This window comes from Ornithodoros turicata, chromosome 9, assembly GCF_037126465.1.
Source record: "Ornithodoros turicata isolate Travis chromosome 9, ASM3712646v1, whole genome shotgun sequence".
Classification (NCBI taxonomy): Eukaryota; Metazoa; Arthropoda; class Arachnida; order Ixodida; family Argasidae; genus Ornithodoros; species Ornithodoros turicata.
This window is the reverse complement of record NC_088209.1, coordinates 7,762,032-7,781,016: the sequence shown is the minus strand read 5'-3', so window position 1 is coordinate 7,781,016 and position 18,985 is coordinate 7,762,032. Positions and strand designations below refer to the sequence as shown.

The following is an 18,985-nucleotide window of genomic DNA, read 5'->3' as shown; positions in this document are numbered from 1 at the left end:
TGCTATGTCATGAAAGATGAAAGTCACTGAAAAGGTTAGCCAGCTGTAGGACTCGAACCCACATCTTCTGGATTGCCGGTCTAGGGCTCTACCAATTGAGCTGAGCTAACACGCCTTCTCAGCCACTTCCAGTGTGCGTCATCTGAGGGGACAATCCAGCCACTCTCTCTCACTCATCCTCCTTTCACTCTTACATTTTTGCTCACTCACACGCACATTCATACGACGGGATCGACGCAGGCGGCAACTGATGAACTGAAAGATCTGATGTTCTGAGGCTGGAACAACATAGAAGGGACAAGGGGCTTTGTATGTATTTGTCCTTTCTATGCTGTTCCAGACTCAGAACATCAGTTCTTTCGTGCTATGTCATATTCGGCGCGCTCAGAAACTGAGACAAAAGAAAAAAATGGTCGCGAGTTAAGACGCCTTTTACTGACATCTTAGCCCTAATTTGGTTGTCGTCCTGTGCTGTGGCTGTTAACCCCTGCGGAGGGTATAACCGACTTTGAAGTACTAAGTTTACATTTGCAAACAGGTTTACAGCTTACATCTTGAATGTTATGTGCAGGATATTGCACGAGGATGTTATATATGCCGTATGAGAGTCAGTAATTTCGGAGAAAAAATCTTTTCTACTGAATAGCGCTTCAACGAGGCAAACTGCAATCAAAGCCTGATTCTCTTCAAATAATGGAACTCTGTGTGTCCGAAGGCGTTGCGGAAACCCTCATGATTTTGTTCAGCTGTGTAATCAGGACGACTGAGACCCCGTTCAAGATATTGGAAGAATTACAACCATGCTTCGCACCCGCCCGTCTTGTATCCCGTTTCGGAGAAACGATAGATGATAACGTATTTATCATGCGCAAAATTTGACGATTTCATTGACTTCGGCGTCTTTGCATTGCTATTGCATTTTACTAATTTGTGCTGCTTCCTAAATGAAGCTGATCGTTGATGGGACATTTGGTAAACCTACTTGAGTACGCCCCAAAGCCTTGTGCACACGATGCCGTACAGATTGCTACCTTCGTGCTTCGACGTCTTTATTACCCGATGTCATGGAAATCAACCAATATGCAACAGTCGACGCATGATACGGAGGCACCAAACACTTACGTTCTTCGAAGACGAGCACGTGCCTGTCTTTGTGGATGTACATGTTGTATTTCATTGCTAGAAAAATAGAAGAGTGCCAAATCAGGTATGTGAAGCCGTCAAAATCATTAACCGGCAGCCCAAAGAAACGCATAAGAGGTGAGGATAAAATGCCTCGCAAATATACTCATTGCGACATCAAGGTCGGCACTAATCCTACAGATATGAATAATTAAGGAGTGCATATTACACAACAATAGCTTAGATGTGACTCTCCAAAGTAACTTGGGAACTTCGACGTTAAGTGCAATAATTTGCGACTATGTCACATTTTTCTTTTCAAGCAACATATAGCTTCTGTATATGTGCAGAAATCCAGCGAACCGGTACAGAAGTATACGAAGAGAGTTGCCTCAGGACGGGAGCCGCCGATATTTGGAACAGAGATTGATTGTTGTTCTGGGCACGGTGCTCATCATTAGCATAATATTTAAAGGGTAAGGTGTAACGTGTTAAAGGTTCATGCGAACTGTAGGTCAAGAGCACGAAGGGAAGAAAGGGCCCGTACAGGCTTCTACGGCCGAAGTGAATGGTCGCTTTGTTCGAGTGCGGAAGGGAGTATGTTAACGAAGTCATCTTGGCTCCAGACTGGTTACAGAAATGGCAGCTTCTCTGAGTTCTCGTTGGCAGTTAACATCCTGATTTCTGCATAGCACCAGCGAGACAGGTAGGCTGATGCAACATTGTCTTATGTTTATTGCAGCCGGCATCTGCACGAGCCACTTTATCAGGTGAGACAGGAAACACGGAGAAAGCACACTCCTAAAAAAATCTCAAAAGATATGATAAGACTATCGAGGAAACACAAAGAATACGGGACTTTTGGTGGCAAAACACGAGGGAAAGCACTGAATGATGGGGCCGCTACATCAAGGATCTGAATAATAGGTCTGTCAAGGCAGGAAACAAGTGCATCGACTACTATGCGCGTCCTGATGCCTATTCATTATTTCCTCCCCAAGGCGCTGCCCGAGTGGCGCTGAAGGATAGCAGACATGGGTTGCTAAGGTCGTTATGGTGAACCCCTGGGAACTAAACGGATAGTCAACAGGGCAAACAGCAAGAAATTGGTGAAAAACACGAGACGCCATTCGTGCGTGGTCGTGACAGCGTCAAAGCGACGGCGTGTGAGTTCCCCGAGACACCGGAAGATTAACGGACAATAATTTCTGAGAAACAGTCCGATAACTTGTTCTGTTAATTTTCCCCTGTCTCGTGTCCTCCTCATTGTCACTATGAGCCAGCTAGTGTGCGCCTTTTCACTGTTATCAATTACAGAGTATACCACCACAGGGATGACACAAACCCGCCATTGTTGTGGCTACCCTCAAGCGAGTGTTTTCGGCAAAGCTGCCACCTTGTCCTGGTCGCACGTTATAGAAAACGTCATTTTGGGGTCATGTGACCTCGTCTACATGTCGTTTCGCCGCTTACCGACATATTTCCGTCGTCATAACGCGAAGGATGAACGCATTTTGTGAGCGTAAACTATGCGGTGCTTCTTCCGCAACATGGTAGGCCATTTCTCCTCAGTTTAAGTACATCGCATCCGCTCAGTGAGTCTGACGGGCGGTCGTCATCACAGCTTTGGAAGTCGTCAATAGTACGAAACCCTATGTATAAAAATGCGCGTTTTACTGCGAGATAATCGGATAAAAATAATTACCATGATCAAAAGAGATACAAAACATTGCGCAGAAACAACAACCACATTGTTTACAAGCGGTTTGGCCGCCATTGCGTGCCTTGACGTTTGCTGCAATGTGCAACCAGGACCTGTCCAGGATGCATTGCGTTCGCCCAGTACGCTTTCATCTAGGGAGCAATACATTGGATGGCACCCCTGTGGAAACCAGAGTGACAGAGAGGGGGGAGGGGAGTCGTTTTTGCTTTCTAAATCCCTCACCTCACTTCCGTCCCTCATTTCTTGCTTTTTCGTCTATAGACCAACTTCACTAAAGTATCACCCGGTGACCACAGCGCCAACTGGTATTATTTAGCGTTGAGCGCCTTCACTGGACTGTGTATTCGCACGGACGACATGCTCACGGGTTGTTCCCGTGGAAGAAAAAGCGAAAACACTGTTCACGGAGACGAAGTTCCGTCCCGCGTATTACATTGAGCATTCACACGGTGCGGAATATCGGAGGTGGCGTACTGCGCACTTAGCAGACGACACCGTCAGCGCGTTTTTCCTGTCGTCTGCTACGAGACGTCTTGTCACCAGACCTGTAAAGTAGTTACTTCCAGGATTACATTAGGTTTTATGTAATTGTAACTGTAATTGAATTACTTTTACAGGTAACGCGTAACGCATTTTCAATTACTTTCGGAATTAATTTGAACGCTATCTGGGAAAGCCCAACGTTTACAGTTTGGGTCAGTTCCACATCTTTTTTTTTTTCACGGTGATTACCCAAAGACTCGATTGAGATGGGCACATTTTTCGGTACAGATTGTGGGTATCGACCCGCACTTCAGGAGTCGTTAGAGACGTTGAAATTCTCAAGGTGTTCATGAAGTACAATGGTGGGCTGCCCAGCAGTGCCCCAGTGGAGCGTCTGTTTTCGGTTGGTGGTCTTGTTATGACAAGGAGACGTGGCAGCCTTGCAGACATGAACTTTGAGAATACCTTACTCTTGAAAGGCAATGGACGTTACAAGCTGCACTTATGACCTTCTCCACTCTGTTCGCATAGTTGAAGAACGAAACCCTTTTGACTGCGATGTTCTGTGTTACTTTAACGTGGCAAGAGGCTTGTCCTTGTGTAAGACTTCTCTAATTTGTTTTTTTACCACGAACACAACTACCACCATCTTTCAGCCTGTGCAATTAATGTGTTCATGAAATCTTCCAGTTTGCACGTCGCAGTCAACTTTGTGAATGTAATTCAGTGTAATGCAATTACTTTTTCAGTGACTGCAATCGTAATTGAATTACAATAAAAATGCGTAATTGTAATCATAATTCAATAACTTTGGAAAGTAATTTTTACAAGCCTCACTGTGTCGCTCGCGCTCAGAAAGCTACCACGTTTTTCGCGTCTTCCGCTTCTGCGGAGAGTGTCCCTCGTGAAGTGTTGTACGTAAAGACGTTACAATAATCGATACTCTTTTCGATATCAGAGTGCGGATCGCGATACTTTTTAAATAGGTTCCGTTTCAAATTTACGGTAACTCGATCTGCGTATCGTTACCGATACCGGTACTTTTTAGTTCTCCACCATTTCCTGACCGACCATATTTCATACCCTTATTCATTGTAACAGGTCCACGCAGCGCTCGGCAAGAAGCCTGTGGACACGCCTACGTGCTCCATAACGGGAATTATACCAAACACGTGTTCACTTTTTTTCGAACCTGGACGAAATAACCAAGCTGCACTCAACAAAAGAGTTGAGGTCAATGAACAGAGGTCAAGTCCTGGACAGTGCGCTCTGGATTCCACTGCTAAGCTGCCCTGTCGCACTGAGTGACGCCCACATATGTGGTGTTGTAACCACGGCATAGTTACCTAGTAGGTCGTGGTTGTAACTTCCGATAGGTTTCCTTGGTCATTGGACTTCACGGTATGTAGGGGCCTGACACTAACGCAATTGTCCTATCGACCTCTGTCAGCTGCCGGAGAGGCCACATAGGCTAGAATAGCAGAAGACGACTTTGCGAACCAGCTACCGACAAAAGTCAAGCAAAGTGTCCGAACTGCTTAATAAATATGCTGTCCTTTTACTGCAAAACTGTGTCGCGGACCTGGCCCTGCTCCGCGTCAAGTTACTCACTGTGTCTCCGCGCGTTAGCTCTCCACGGCACGGGTCTAGCTGTACTCCCTTCGCCTCTCCGTTTAAATTCGCTCTCGAGAAGAAGGCAGAAGAAGGAGGCAAAATTTTGGTTCTAGACTCACAAAAATGTGTTCTTTCTGACGAGAACGAAAAAAAAAATAATTTCATAGTCCCTTTAAGAAGCGTCGTCTACAGACAGTCCACCTCTATACCTACGGTCGCGTGGGTCCAATCTCATGTGCAGCCATTCTGTGTTTGCCAGGAATTGCAACCCGTCCAGCGGAAGACCTTTCAATCCGGTCCACCCATGCTGTCGGAGTGCTTCGGGTGCTGCACCAATCATGCTCTGTACCCCGGCTGGTAAAGGATCCGCTAGGAAAAAAGAAAACGCGCGATGAGCAGAAATGGCTTCTACCGGCGTACCAATAATATTGTTAATATCGCGCTAGCCAATCCCAAAATTCGCGGTCACCCCCCGTCGGCGCACTCCGTCACTATACTCAGCCGCTATGCGGGAAGCGGCCTTACAGGATGTGAATTCAATGGGAGACAGCGTTTATGCCAATTAACAGCAAAACAGAATAAATTTTTTAAGATGTCATCGTCTAATGGAGAAGAACACCACGTAAAGAACCCCTGGAGACATGAAAGGCGCTAGCAGAATATAAGCCTACTGCACCCTGGCCAAATGAATTTTAATGCATTGCGCCTATGGGGATTCCGTCGATTTTGGCACATCGCCCATGTTTAGACTACGATTTTTTCGACAAAGGCAGTCGAATTCCGGAAATGTCATCGCCTATTTTTGTTCAGTACGTCCTCCAGGCCACATACCAACCACGGCACGATGTCTGAGTGTTAACCCTGACGCACCCTAATGCTCCCTGATTGCTGTAAAGATGGGCGTACCTAAACCTGATAACCCAAGCAGCAAAATGTACTGAAAGTCGAGTGCAATAGGGGTGGACGGGTAGGTGGAAGGCCTTGAACAGACTGATGAAACTAAAGAACATTGATAAGACACATACCGTCCACCCCTATTGCACTCGACTTTCAGTACATTGTGCTGCTTGGGAAGGATCGAGTTGAGGCTATACATCGCGTGCATTCTAAGAAAGGGAAAACGCCTTATGTGTTCGTGAGATTTGTTAACAGGAGCGATAAAATGCAGTGGTTAAAAAAACGTAAACTGCGTGAAGAAACAGATAATCAGATTTCAGCAGAAAGCAGTCGAATTCCGGAAATGTCATCGCCTATTTTTGTTCAGTACGTCCTCCAGGCCACATACCTACCACGGCACGATGTGCGAGTGTTAATCCTGATGCACCCAGGGCCTTCAAAATTGCGACTCAGATAGGGTTCCCCTCCTAGGCGCTCGACGGACCAAGTCCCAGTATTATCGTAATACGCATGCGCCGAGACTCTACGGCCGGTCTGAAGGAGTTCGAAACGAGAACGGTCATTTTTTTCCAGAACTCGAAGGGGCTGACAGAACAGACAACTTTATTTTGAGTGAGTAATATACAAATGATACCGTTTTGTATTTTATATCGCTTTTATATTAAACTAGCCTATACAACATGATAAACTGTCCGTTTCAAGTGCCGTTTAGGAAGTGGTTTTGTCAAACGCGACCTTTCAGGGTGCAACAGGAGAACAAAATACGGGGTTCAAACCCGGTGATCTTACTTTCACATATACATATTACATAATCAGCTTAGGATATCTTTATTGTGATCGTTATATCAAATGATATTAAGCAACGAAGGTGATGAAATTGGCCACTTGGCCATTTCGATGCCGTTTTGGAAGCGATTTTGTCAAACGCGACCTCTCAGGGTGCAACAAGAGAACAAGGTGCGGCGTTCAAACCCCGTGATCTTACTTTCTCGTATACGTACTACATCAGCTTAGGACACTCTTAATATTATTTTTATATCAAATGATATTAAGCCCGGGAGTTGACGAAATTGGCCACTTGGCCATTTCGAGTGCCGTTTTGGAAGCGATTTTGTCAAACGCGACCTCTCAAGGTGCAACAGGAGAACAAGATACGGGGTTCAAACCCCGTGATCTTACTTTCACATATACATGCTACAAAATCAGCTTAGGACATCTTTAATATTATTTTTATATCAAATGATACTAAGCCCGGAAGTTGACGAAATTCGACACTTGGCCATTTCGAGTGCCGTTTTGGAAGCGATTTTGTCAAACGCGACCTCTCAGGGTGCAACAGGAAAACAAGATACGGGGTTCAAACCTCGTGATCTTACTTTCGCAGACACATACTACAAAATCAACTTAGGACATCTTTAATATTATTTTTATATCAAATGATATTAAGCCCCAAAGTTGACGAAATTGGCCATTTGATCCTTTAGAGTGCCGCTTTAGAAGCGATTTTGTCAAACGCGACTTCTCAGGGTGCAACAGGGGAACAAGATACGGGGTTCAAACCCCGTGATCTTACTCTCACATACACATACTACAAAATCAGCTTAGGACATCTTCAATATTATTTTTATATCAAATGATATTAAGCCCCACAGTTGACGAAATTGGCCATTTCGAGTGCCGTTTTGGTAGCGATTTTGTAAAAGCGACCTCTCAGGGTGCGACAGGGGAACAAGGTACGGGGTTCAAGCCCCGTGATCTTACTTTCACATATACATAATACAAAATTAGCTTAGGACATCTTCAATATTATTTTTATATCAAATGATATTAAGTCCCGAAGTTGATGAAATTGGCCATGTGGCCATTTCGAGTGCCGTTTTGGAAGCGATTTTGTCAAACTCGACGTGTCATGGTGCAACAGGGGAACAAGGTACGGGGTTCACATCCCATGACCTTAGTTCCAGATATGCACATTAGAAAATTAGTTTTGGACATATTTAATATTATTGTTATATCAAAATATATTAAGCCCCGAAGTTGATGAAATAGGCCATTTGGCCATTTCGAGCGCCATTTTGGAAACGATTTTGTAAAACGCACCCTCTCAGGGTGCAACTGGTGAACAAGATACGGGGATCAAATACCGTGATCTTACTTTCACATATGCATACTACAAAATCAGCTTAGGACGTTTTTTGCTTAGCGAGTGTCGTTTTGGAAGCGGTTTCCTCAAACGCGACCTCTCCATGTACGCAATGACACCAGGATTAAAGGGGCTTCGCACGTTTTAAAGGGCTCAGTCTGCTGCCGAACGTTGCGGTAGCCTCTGTTACAATCCCAGTACAAACTGTTCATAATATCTTTTTGTCTCCATGATACATATCATTGAGTCATTGTAAAGGGCCCTGCTGCCGTCTTTTCCAAATTTTGCGGTGGTTTCCGATGCAATCACGGGGAGGGGCGTAACATAAGCCGTCGTGTCTTTATATGTGTGTAAAATGTCTGCCACCATGATTAAAGGGGTTTTTGTCCGTTTTAAAGGGCTCTGCTGTCTCATTTTCCGTATTTTGCGGTAGTCTCTATTACAACCCCAGTAGAAGGGCATAGCACAAGCCATTGATGACATGTCATCGGCAGCATGATACAAGGGGTCTCGCCCGTTCTGAAGGGCTATGCTGCATCCTTTTACGATATTTGCGGTCGCCTGTGTTATGATCTCGGTAGAATCACATAGTATAAGTTGTTGATAATCTGTCTCTGGCAGCATGACACAAGGGGTTTTGCTCGTTTCAGAGGGCTCTGCCACGTTTTCAGAATTTGACGATCGCCTGTGTTATAACTCCAGCAGGATAGCATTGCACAAGCCACTGATAACTTTCTTTCTTTCGCTCCATGATACAGGGAGTATCGCCCGTTTTAAAAGGCCTTGCTGCCGCTGTATCCAAATTTTGCGGTCCCCTCTTGCGCAATTCCGATAGAAAGGCATAGCGTAAGCCGTCATGAATATGCCTTTAGTACCATGATACAAGGAGTTTCGTACGTTTTAAAGGACTCTGCTGCTGCCTTTTCAGAATTTTGTGGTCGCTTCTGTTGCGATCCTTGTAGAAGAGCATCATAAGCCGTTGATAATATTTGTTTGGAACCATGATTAAAGAGGTTTCGCCCGTTCTAAAGGGCTCTGCTGCGGTCTTTTACGGATTTTGCGGTCGCCTCCGTTACAATCCCAGTGGGAAGGGCAATAGCATAAGCCTTTGGCACCATGATACAAAGGGTTTTGCCCGTTTTAGATGGCTCTGCCGGCGCCTTTTCCAAATTTTGCGGTCACCACAGTTAAAATCCCAGTACTAGGGCCTAGTATAAGTCGTTGATAATGGCTTCGCTATGCAGAATACACCGGTGACTCTTTGTGGTGTATTCCTTGGTTGCCCCTGCCATCATCGGAGTTGCAGAAAGGTTACTTTTTACTTTTCTCGACGAAGTTTGCAAGTGATGCAATGTTTCAGAGCGATAGTGTAGGTCATTTCTTGCAGGTCGACGTGTAAGTGAACCATGGACTTCTTTATGCGTGCTGCACTTGGAGAAAAATTGGTTGATTACCATGAACAGTGAAATTCAAACGGCTTCGTAACGGATATGTATTTTCATCTATGATGTCTTTTCCTCAGACTTTAGCACCAGTCCTCGTAGGTGTCTGTTGCCGTGTAAATGTTCGGACTGCCGGCGATTTGCCGTGCAAGTTCACTTTTGTGCCCCGTAGCTTGGCAAGTTTTTTTCCTTGCCATATCGTCGTGGCTCTCTCATGCTGAATTTAAACCGAAGGTATCAGCTTTTAGTCCGTTGCTCAACTCGCATCAGCAGCGAAGAGGAAGGACAATTTCTTCTTTGTCATTGTTGTTGCGGCTGGCACTATCATCAATGCGCATAGAAGCCAAGATGCGGTACCCGGCGTGATTCTTTCCGATCAACAATTCCATCTTTGCAGCGGCTGTGGACCCCTTCCCTTCCAGTCCGCGAAGCGGCGTGCGCACATGCTGTAGAGTTTTAAATGCTTCGGTTAGGGGAAGTCCTATTGTCTCCGACTTTGTCATACTAGCTGTGAGTGAGCTAAAGTGGGCACTAATGTAAGCCAGGTCCATCACAATTTCTGGGTTGCTGAAGAGTTCTCTCGCTGCACTTACGGAAACAGCGCCGTCTGGAAGCTCCTGCAGAACCGCTTTCACAGCGCGAGAGTGCTCACAATAGTACATGGCTGCACTTAGCCATGTACCCCATCGTGTAAGAACCGGTTGCGGTGGCAGTGGAATACTCGGTGCAAACACTCGGAAAGCCGCAACTCTGGATGGAGCCTTCAAAAAAAACCTTCTTCGTGTTGGAAATTATAGCATCCACTTCAGGGAAGGAATAGCGAATGACTTCAGCAAGGCGGTGCAAGGCGTGAACGAGACACGTGACGTGAATCATCTTTGAGTACAGCACTTTAAGTCCATTCCCAGCTTTACACATGTAGGAAGCACCGTCACTCACGAAGAGAAGAACCTTTCGTTCTGTATATTTCCGGGCCAGAGAAGTTCCAGAGAGGCCGTAAAAAAACGAGCGATAGTTGAATCATTCTACTTTGGACTACCAAAAGGCTAGATAGCCTCGCATAGCAGTGATGTGAACAGTCCAGTGACAGGTCGTCTTAGTAGCCTCTCTTTGAGCGACCCCAGAGCTCTGGGCGACCCGTGCCTTGAGAGAGACTACCAAAACGGGGCAATTGTCCTCTACGTGACAATGTAACTGCAGTCCAAAACTAGTAGGTCACTGTTTCGTCCTATAAAGGTCGCGTGCTCTGAGTCAGGCGATGAGTCAACAGGGCACGGAAATCGAGCTAATGCATTCCTTTTGCTTTTGTGATGCGACTGCAGTGTGACTCACGCCTGCAAGTTGTCCGCGCGGGCCAAAAAAGGCAGTTACGAAACACAACAAGCGAAAAAAAGGCAGTTATGGGACAAAGCTGGCAGAAAGGCAAATAAGCCTGAAAATGTCTCATTTAGGCATTCATAGGCGTTTTCAGGCAAATGCCTACAAATCAGGGCCCTAGTGATAAGATCTGCATGATTTCGAGTGGAGCGAACCATAGGGTGGTATATCTACATGGATACATATCTATGGGTAGATGCATTGGTGGCAAAGCTGTGCACCTCCCTGTGCGGGGGGGGGGGGGGTAATGACCCTGGAAAGGACCGCAATTGCAGCGAAGTACCTTAGCGTAAACAGCTGAGCGGTATCGTTGTTAGGCATTCGCATATACAATTCGTCAATGAAAAACTTCACTTGACACACCAACATAAACAAATGAGCTTCTTTTCCAACTGAGACATTGAAAATATGAAAGGCGTTGCAAGTTATTCGTACATAATTCTTCACGAACGATTATCCCAACGTTCAGGAGCACAGAAATTGTCGGTTTACATACTGTATTGTTGATTGTGCTTGCATTTTCAAAGTGAAAAAGAAAAAAAATCAGGGAAAGGGAGATAATTAAAAATTTTCACACAATGACCCTCGTACATAACTACTCCATCTACTTATTATTATTCTTTTCTCTGTGCCTCTCTGTGCTCCGTATATTGTGTTTCGGGCATGATATCCGGAGAGGCTGCTGCTACGCTGTAAGCCCATAAACTTAGTGTAATAATTAAGATGATGTCATTATCTGCACTTGTCTCCACTATTACTTCTCAATTATCATATTACTTACAGTGTAGTTTATCAAAACGCACGTCCAAATCAAATCGCTATAACTACTTGTTTTGGTTCATGCGTCAGAAGAACTGCTCGAATGTGAATGTACTTCCTAACGTCGACAGGAGCAGCACTACATCGAGCAAGGGTAAAAACAATGCCTGAAAACATGGTTTCACTCCGAATTCTTCATTATTGGTGTGTCCGTATGTGTGTGGGGCGGGCAGGGGGACAGCTTTATTCTATTTAGTGGTCGAGAGCCCTCGGGACACAGAATAGCTGACTGCAAGCCATGCACGTGCGGCCCGCGTGTGTGAGAGCCCTGATTGCTCTGATCTAAGCATTGCTTCATCTTAAGCGAGAAATAAAGAATGTACTCGAGGGCGCGTAGCACTTGTTTAGCGTTATCTGCAAATCTGGTATTTATTTCTACACCAAGTTCTCTGGTCCAACGAAGTGGCGTTTGATCAAATCATTGCCACTCGCAGACGCCACCACTCGCATCGCCACAGCACTTGCAGACGCCAAATTGTCCATATCTTCCATTTCATTTAGTAATAACTCTGGATATAAACGTGACATCGAAGATGTCATCACTTAGTTATGTAGTCTGTATATCCATGCTTAATAGCTACGAGTCCGCGGCCCATACCCGTTTCCCTTGCTAGAGCCTGCGAAGTAGCGTTTGGTCAAATCATTCATTTTGAAGCGACCAAAGAACAAACAGGAGACAAGATCACACACAAGTCGCTCTGTTGTTGTTTCGTGTTTGTTCTTTGGTCGCTTGTGGATTTACACCAACCAGCCCAATCTATATACTTCAGACATTTTGCCAAACCGTCGCCCAAGTGGCACTCACGGGCGCCAATTTGTCAGTTTCCTCTATTTTATCTCGTAATAACTCTTGATACCACTTTGACACTGACTGTATCATCAATAATTTACGTAGTCTGTGTATCGTCTGCGGACCGTAGCTGGTGTCCTTGGTGCACTCTTAGAACTCGCATTTAGTCAATTTGTCGTCCAGAAGGCTATCACAGGCGCCAACCTGCCAATTTCATCCGGCAATCTCCCGATATCTGGAAAGTCTCATGCTCGCTCCCACAGTTATACATCACGTCTTATTCTCTATCTTACGCGGATGCTCCCGGGCGTGTTATCGGTGTTATCAGGTCGGGGCGCGAAAAGGGAATTGTTCGCCTCAGATATGTCCTCCTCTCCCTGCCCAGATCTGTTCCTCCTCACGTACTCACGCACCACCCTGTAAACTTAGCTTCATTGCGTAGTCCTCTGCTATCAGGTCAAGCCGGGTTTCAGAGGGGGTGTCCCTGAATGCTGCTCTTGCTGCAGAATTTATAAATTCCGCATTGCGTTGATTACACGCGGTCAGTGGGTCGCGGTCGGTCACACTCGTTACACTCGCCATCTTGCTTCCTTTGTGGAGTTTACCACCGACGTCATTCATGTGCACGGCACGGACAACACTCCTGGAGGTGAATTGAGTCGAATTGGTGCCCTACACAACTTGCCCTGCTCCTCGAAAGACCGTTCGGGTCACCAAGAATGTTGGTATCGGCTAGCTACAGAAGGAAGAACCAAGTCAAACGGCTTCCAGCAACAACTGACTTAATATGCAGAGAGGAAGGTGCGCACAAAGCTTTGTGCGCCAGCACATGACCGTGCTTGGCTGGTGCATTGCCTTGGTCGTGGGGCAGCACTACGCGGTCAAACAGGTAATGCCTCATCAGTGGCGTCGCTAGGGTACGCGTCACCCCGTGCGGGGGCTCTCTGCGCCACCCCCTTCCTCAACCCATGCCCCCATTAACGAACCCTTTCCGTACCAGGCGATTCACAATGAATAAACATATTACAGCACACTCAGAAAAAAAAGAGAGATTGTGCCTCGTACAAGGCTCCTCATGTTGTTTTCGGCGTCATCGTGCCGCAGAGAACGGTAGGAAGCGGCGGCATTGGTGCAGCGCGTCACCCCTTCCGTCGCTTCACCCGCTGCGGACCGCACCCCCCGCACCCCCCTAGTGGTGCCACTGTGCCTCATAGTAGATCAGGATCATAGTAGTAGCCCTTATAATGGGGCATCAGAGATATAGCGTATCATCCCTAAAACACTCCACGCGAGACCCAGTAAAGAACATGACTGTGAAAGTTGACGGAAACTGCGCCGTGTCCTAGTCTTGTCCTTTAGTGTTTCCTTGTATCGAAAGTTTTATCTGGTATAAAAAATGGGAGACGTTCTGACGGTCTTACAGTATTCAATAAGACAGCTCGCACTGTCCTGACAGGTCGATGTACCTACGGCCGTCATGCAAGTAATGTTCTATGCCATCTGACTCATTGCGACTCGGAATATTGTAATATTGCTTCAAGATTCAGTTAAACATGGTTCGTGACATGTGACACCCATAAAACTCCCCTACACTGAATACCGATCAGGGCGTCAAGGTGCGAACGCCCCACCGTGTAAAGACGATTGAGCATCACGCGACGCTAGCAGCCTATAAGAGGCCACATGCCATGCGCCAGTACCATAGGCATTCATAACATGGCTGGGGGCTGCATAGATGAACGTTCTTTTTCGTATATCTGCCCGATGCCGCGTGTCGGCTGCGGTGATAACTGGGCATTTAATGGTAGCATGGGAAGTGAGCAGGTACTACTTCAACCTGGGCTGGCATCAACTGGAAAGTGAGCTGGTACCTGTGTTTCGGAATATTTTTTATCAAGATATTGTACAGAAATGAGAGAACGCGGTTATATTTTGCAAATAGCTCGATGTGGGCCTTCGAAATATCACAACCTTTTCAATGATGTAGATCACCGGCGTAGCTGACCTTTAAGTTTCATATTTTTGCTTCGTTCAAGAAGGAAAACGACGAAAGGACACGAACTCGTATGAAATCGGCATTCGAGCGAAGAATAAACGAATACACTGTGGACAGAAAGGGGAGTAATCAAGAAGAAGGCAGAAGGAACACCGACCTTTGTCACTGTTACTTTTAACTCATTGTACTGTTATGCATTTTAAACATTTGCTAAACCGCAGTTACTTTATCCGATTGCATAGCAAGTCCAGTTCCGCTCATTTGCACATGTTCCTTGGACGTTTGGAATTACTCACGTTCAATTACTTTGTCTTCCAGCTGCTCCTTTATTCCACTGTATCGCCGTTCCACTACTGCGCTGATTTCTTGCTCCATGGTGGTTGCCACAAACGGCTTTTCGACCCGATGCCCCCACCCCATTCACTGCGAATCTTCGTTCTTTTCTAAAGAAGGCTGTCGTGACATGTTTCACGTTTCGCGTTTCGCACACATCTTAAATTGATTTGGAAACTGAAGAATCGTAGAACTGGAAGAATCGTAGTCATAATTTTCTACTGTACGGTGCATGTCGGAAAAGGTGATTTCATGTACTTACATTTTGTAAACGTTGATGGCCCTTTTATATGTTCACAGATTATCTGAACAACATACACAGTCGATAGCTGATAGTGAAAGATTGCAATATTTACCTCACAGTTCTCTTCACCTTTCTGGATACCATAGGACTTCGATCCTTAAGTGAAGGGGCTCATTATTTCATTCCTCGCATCACCACCAATTAATAGTCAGGTAGAGTACCGCCTCTGACGATGAAACTCCCCAGCCATCATCTTGTAATAAAGTTATTGCCGTCTGTAATATTTAGCAATGAGCGAGCTATGCAATAGGGCACAGCCGTACCAGCCTCTAGTATCAATATGACCTCAGGACTCTACCACAATATTATCAGGGGTATTTTTTCTCAAGGTCCGATCAGTCACAAAACGGAACACAGAGCAAATTAAAAAATGCGGTAATCCGCAAAAGATTTCAATGCCTTTATGCTACTTTTCAACATAATCGCCATTCAGGGTGAGGCATTTGTCGTAGCATGGCACCAAATTTCCTATTCCCTGGTCATAAAAGGCCGCCGCCAGTCCACTGAGCCATTTTCTTACGGCGGTCCATAGATCCTCGTTGGTGCTGAACCGCTAACCTCCCAGTCACTGATTCATTTGAGTGAAGAGGTGGCAATTACTCAGTGCCACCTCCCAGTTGAACTGCTGGAGTTTCTGAGTAGAGGTCGCAGTGTGGGGACGGGCGTTATCGTGGAGAAGCACAACTCCTGATGACAGCACACCCTTCTCTGAACTGTCGACATCATTTCCGCACTTTACTCTCACTCATAAAATCCCGCCCATACACCTTGCTCATTCTTTTGTGGATTTCTGCTGTACGACAGCCTTCAGCGTGAAGGAAACGAACCACAGCGCGGATCTCGCATTTTTGCGGGCGCGACGATAGCCACGGACGTGTTTCTTGCCTCGTTGCTTGGCGAAAACTGGAAAGATCACGTGACCGACGCGCGCGCGACCTGCCCAGAGGCTGAGGAGTGTGCCTGAGCGAGGTTAATTTTGTGATGCGTCTCCGTTATTTTTGCGGGCCATTCGGACTTTGCAAAAAAAAAAAAAAGATACCCCTCGCACAAGCAAGCTACTGTGTCGACCATCGCTGGCCTATCGCATCCATCCCGGTCCATTCGGTAACTGTAGGTGTCCTTTTACTCCGCGTTCATCACTGACAATAATGGCAAGAATCTGGGGTGATTCGGTAGCGATCATCTTGTGCAGTTTCATGTAGCACATGGCACGAGCAGACATTCCGGAATTCCCTCTCTGGAAACGTCACCTGCACGAAGCCCCCTTGGGCTGGAAGTGGGCGCCCTTTGGCGCGGACGAGACCAATCACGGCGCTGGAAGGACCTTGGTAACCTTGGTATGGTGGGCTAGCGTACGCCGTGCCCGACAACCCCAGATATGTCATAGCAGCTCGTCTGGCAACCCTGTACCTTCACCTCTCTCACGCTGTCTTCCAGCAGCGAAACAATTGACCTAGAAGACCTGAAAGTGGTTGCGAGTCTGCGATATCGCTTTGTCTGTTGGCAGTGAAAGCCGCTGTAGTTGTGCCAATAAATGCCTCTTAAACATCATCTCAAGTCTCTAAGCGCTTCACAACCTCACACTAGAGAGAATGATGCGCCGTTCGTCTGTTGCAGTAAACCAGTCTGCGCGCATGACATGATATTCTTGCGTGGGCCCTGCTGTCAGCAAATCGTCTGCTTGGTGTCGGGAAAGCAGCAATACATTTGAGTAATTGGAGTGACCGTTTTCATGCAGTGGACATTCCGCAAAGTCGTGTATCCCTCGGGTACAAAACACGGTGGGGAAATGGTGGTGAAATGACTTTTGATCTGTTTACGCGCAACTCAGAGCGAAGAAATCTGATTTTTTTGTATTCTGTATCGTTTTGATCCGCTAAATGGTAATATTCCCTGATATTCTAAGATTCCCTCACGATACCTGTGTACAAAGAAACGACGCTGACATCAATCGGTGTACATTGGCAAAAAGAGGCTATTTTCAGAAACGCCCCGATCAAAGAGGTGCAGTAATTTTGAGGTTCCAGCGACTTGTAATCTTGCACAGCAAAAATAGTGAACTGGCTCGGCAACAACATTAGCTAAACTAGAACCCGATTGTGATCAGCGGTATGTTTTCGGGTTGAGCTGCGATCTGATCGCCTTTGCGCTGCTTTCCGTGGTACTGGTCACGTTATTACTCACCTGCCGTTTATTCAATGCCATGTGTTTGTGATGAAAGATGGAAGACACTGAAAAGGTTAGCTGTATATGTTTGCGCTGTATATGTTTGTGGATCTTTGAAATACGTGATCACGAGTTGTTTGCACTTGGCAAGATGCATCGCTTTTTCTGTGGGTTTCCTACAGGTCTTGTAGAGTTCCTTGGCGTCATACCGTTTGAAACACCACACCACGCAGAACCCACCGATTACTGTTTCGATTTGTGGCCGCTTGGACGCGAGATGGCGCTCTGGAAACCTCTCCAAGGTACATTTAAATGGTAGCGAAGCTTGCATTGGCCACCACGTCTTCAAGGGCGGCCATGATAAAGACCGTCAGCGCCATCCATCCGTTGCGGGGCATACTACAAATTTCGTCACCTGGACGTCACGTGGTACGTCACCGTTACGTATAGCACGGGGCGGGCCAGGCGCTCGCGCTGCGCGTTCCTTCCACCGCGATGCCGAGCCGCAGAATGTCACAATCGCAGTTGATAGCAAATCTAAGAGCAAAAGCTCATGAACAATTTGTAAACAGATATGTATTAGCACTAGCGACATGCGTGCAACAAAGGACACAGGAGACCAGGTGGGGGCTTGCTTTCTTTTATCACAGGTAAACTCGCCATGGCATTGTAAACAGTATAAATACAGTATAAACAGTATGATGTAGTCCGTCCAACTCCAGTATGAACTCCCACGACAGAATAATGTGCAATAACCAGCATGACAGTCTATGTAGTGAATAAGCACAAAAGGATAATGTACAAATTCCAGCAAACACAGATTGCGCCCAGGGCTATTGTTGTCCCCATGCACATCTGGAGCTTTCCACATATCTCTCGTACCAAGAAGGTGGAAGTGAACATATTTGCACTTTTGGGTCACATTATATGATACTTGCATGCTGTGTGGTGCTATGTCTCCCAACAGTTTTTGGCATTCATAATGAATGCTATGGAGGAATTAGAAGGCACAAGTCCATTAGCTTAGTTTAGAAGTCTGTGATACTTTATCTTGCAAAACAGCCAAAATAATATCAGCTTCCAGCAATGACAACCTTGTTCAGAGCATACACACTGTTTATGACTACTACTTTGATTACAACAGCATTTTTGTATTAAAGGCATGTCAAAGCATTGACAATGTTCTCTGCTTCTGCTATTTTCTGCACACTTTGCCACGTGGTGTAGGTTTTCAAGCTGCACAAAGTGCTTAGCCCTGCGCATAACTGCACGTACATACTGGCAGTTGTGCACACAACTATTGAACTCAGTACAGGATCCAAAATATAAAATTAAGTACTAGGGATCTATATAGACAGGCATACACTAAATGCATATCAAAGAGAGGGCAAACTGCTGATGATCCAAAATAGAAAATCCATGCTAGGAATCTATATACAAGGGGAAGCAAACAACAACTTTATTATGGGAAGATGGCTGGGGCTTCCACAGGGATACACCTAATACGTATCAAAGAATAGCAAACTGCTGAAGATTCAAAATAGAAAATGTATGCTAGGTATCTATGTACACATGTGTACATACACTAAACATATAAATAGGCACACACTACTGAACTCTGCATGGCTGTCAAAATACAAACAACACAGTAAGGAACTATGTCTAAAAGTGCACTATGACAATCGTACGCTACACAGGAATGAATCACAAGAGATCATGTGCAATCTAGGTTACAACTGAAAGCACTTTATAGATAACAGAACCATGCATATGCTT

The 18,985-nt window shown here is 45.8% G+C and overlaps 1 protein-coding gene across 1 annotated transcript in view; it reads right to left on the bottom strand.

Annotated features, from left to right (window-relative positions):
• LOC135369367 (phospholipid scramblase 2-like) overlaps positions 1–14,843 on the bottom strand; it is a 74,912-nt gene extending 60,069 nt beyond the window's left edge. Inside the window, exons 1-3 of the mRNA XM_064602960.1 lie at positions 14,703–14,843; positions 5,156–5,311; positions 1,123–1,179 (exon numbers count right to left, since the gene is read on the bottom strand). Coding sequence (XP_064459030.1) covers positions 1,123–1,179; positions 5,156–5,311; positions 14,703–14,826 — 337 coding nt within the window. The 5' untranslated portion in view covers positions 14,827–14,843. The remainder of the gene's footprint in view (positions 1–1,122; positions 1,180–5,155; positions 5,312–14,702) is intronic.
• Positions 14,844–18,985: the final 4,142 nt, after the last annotated feature.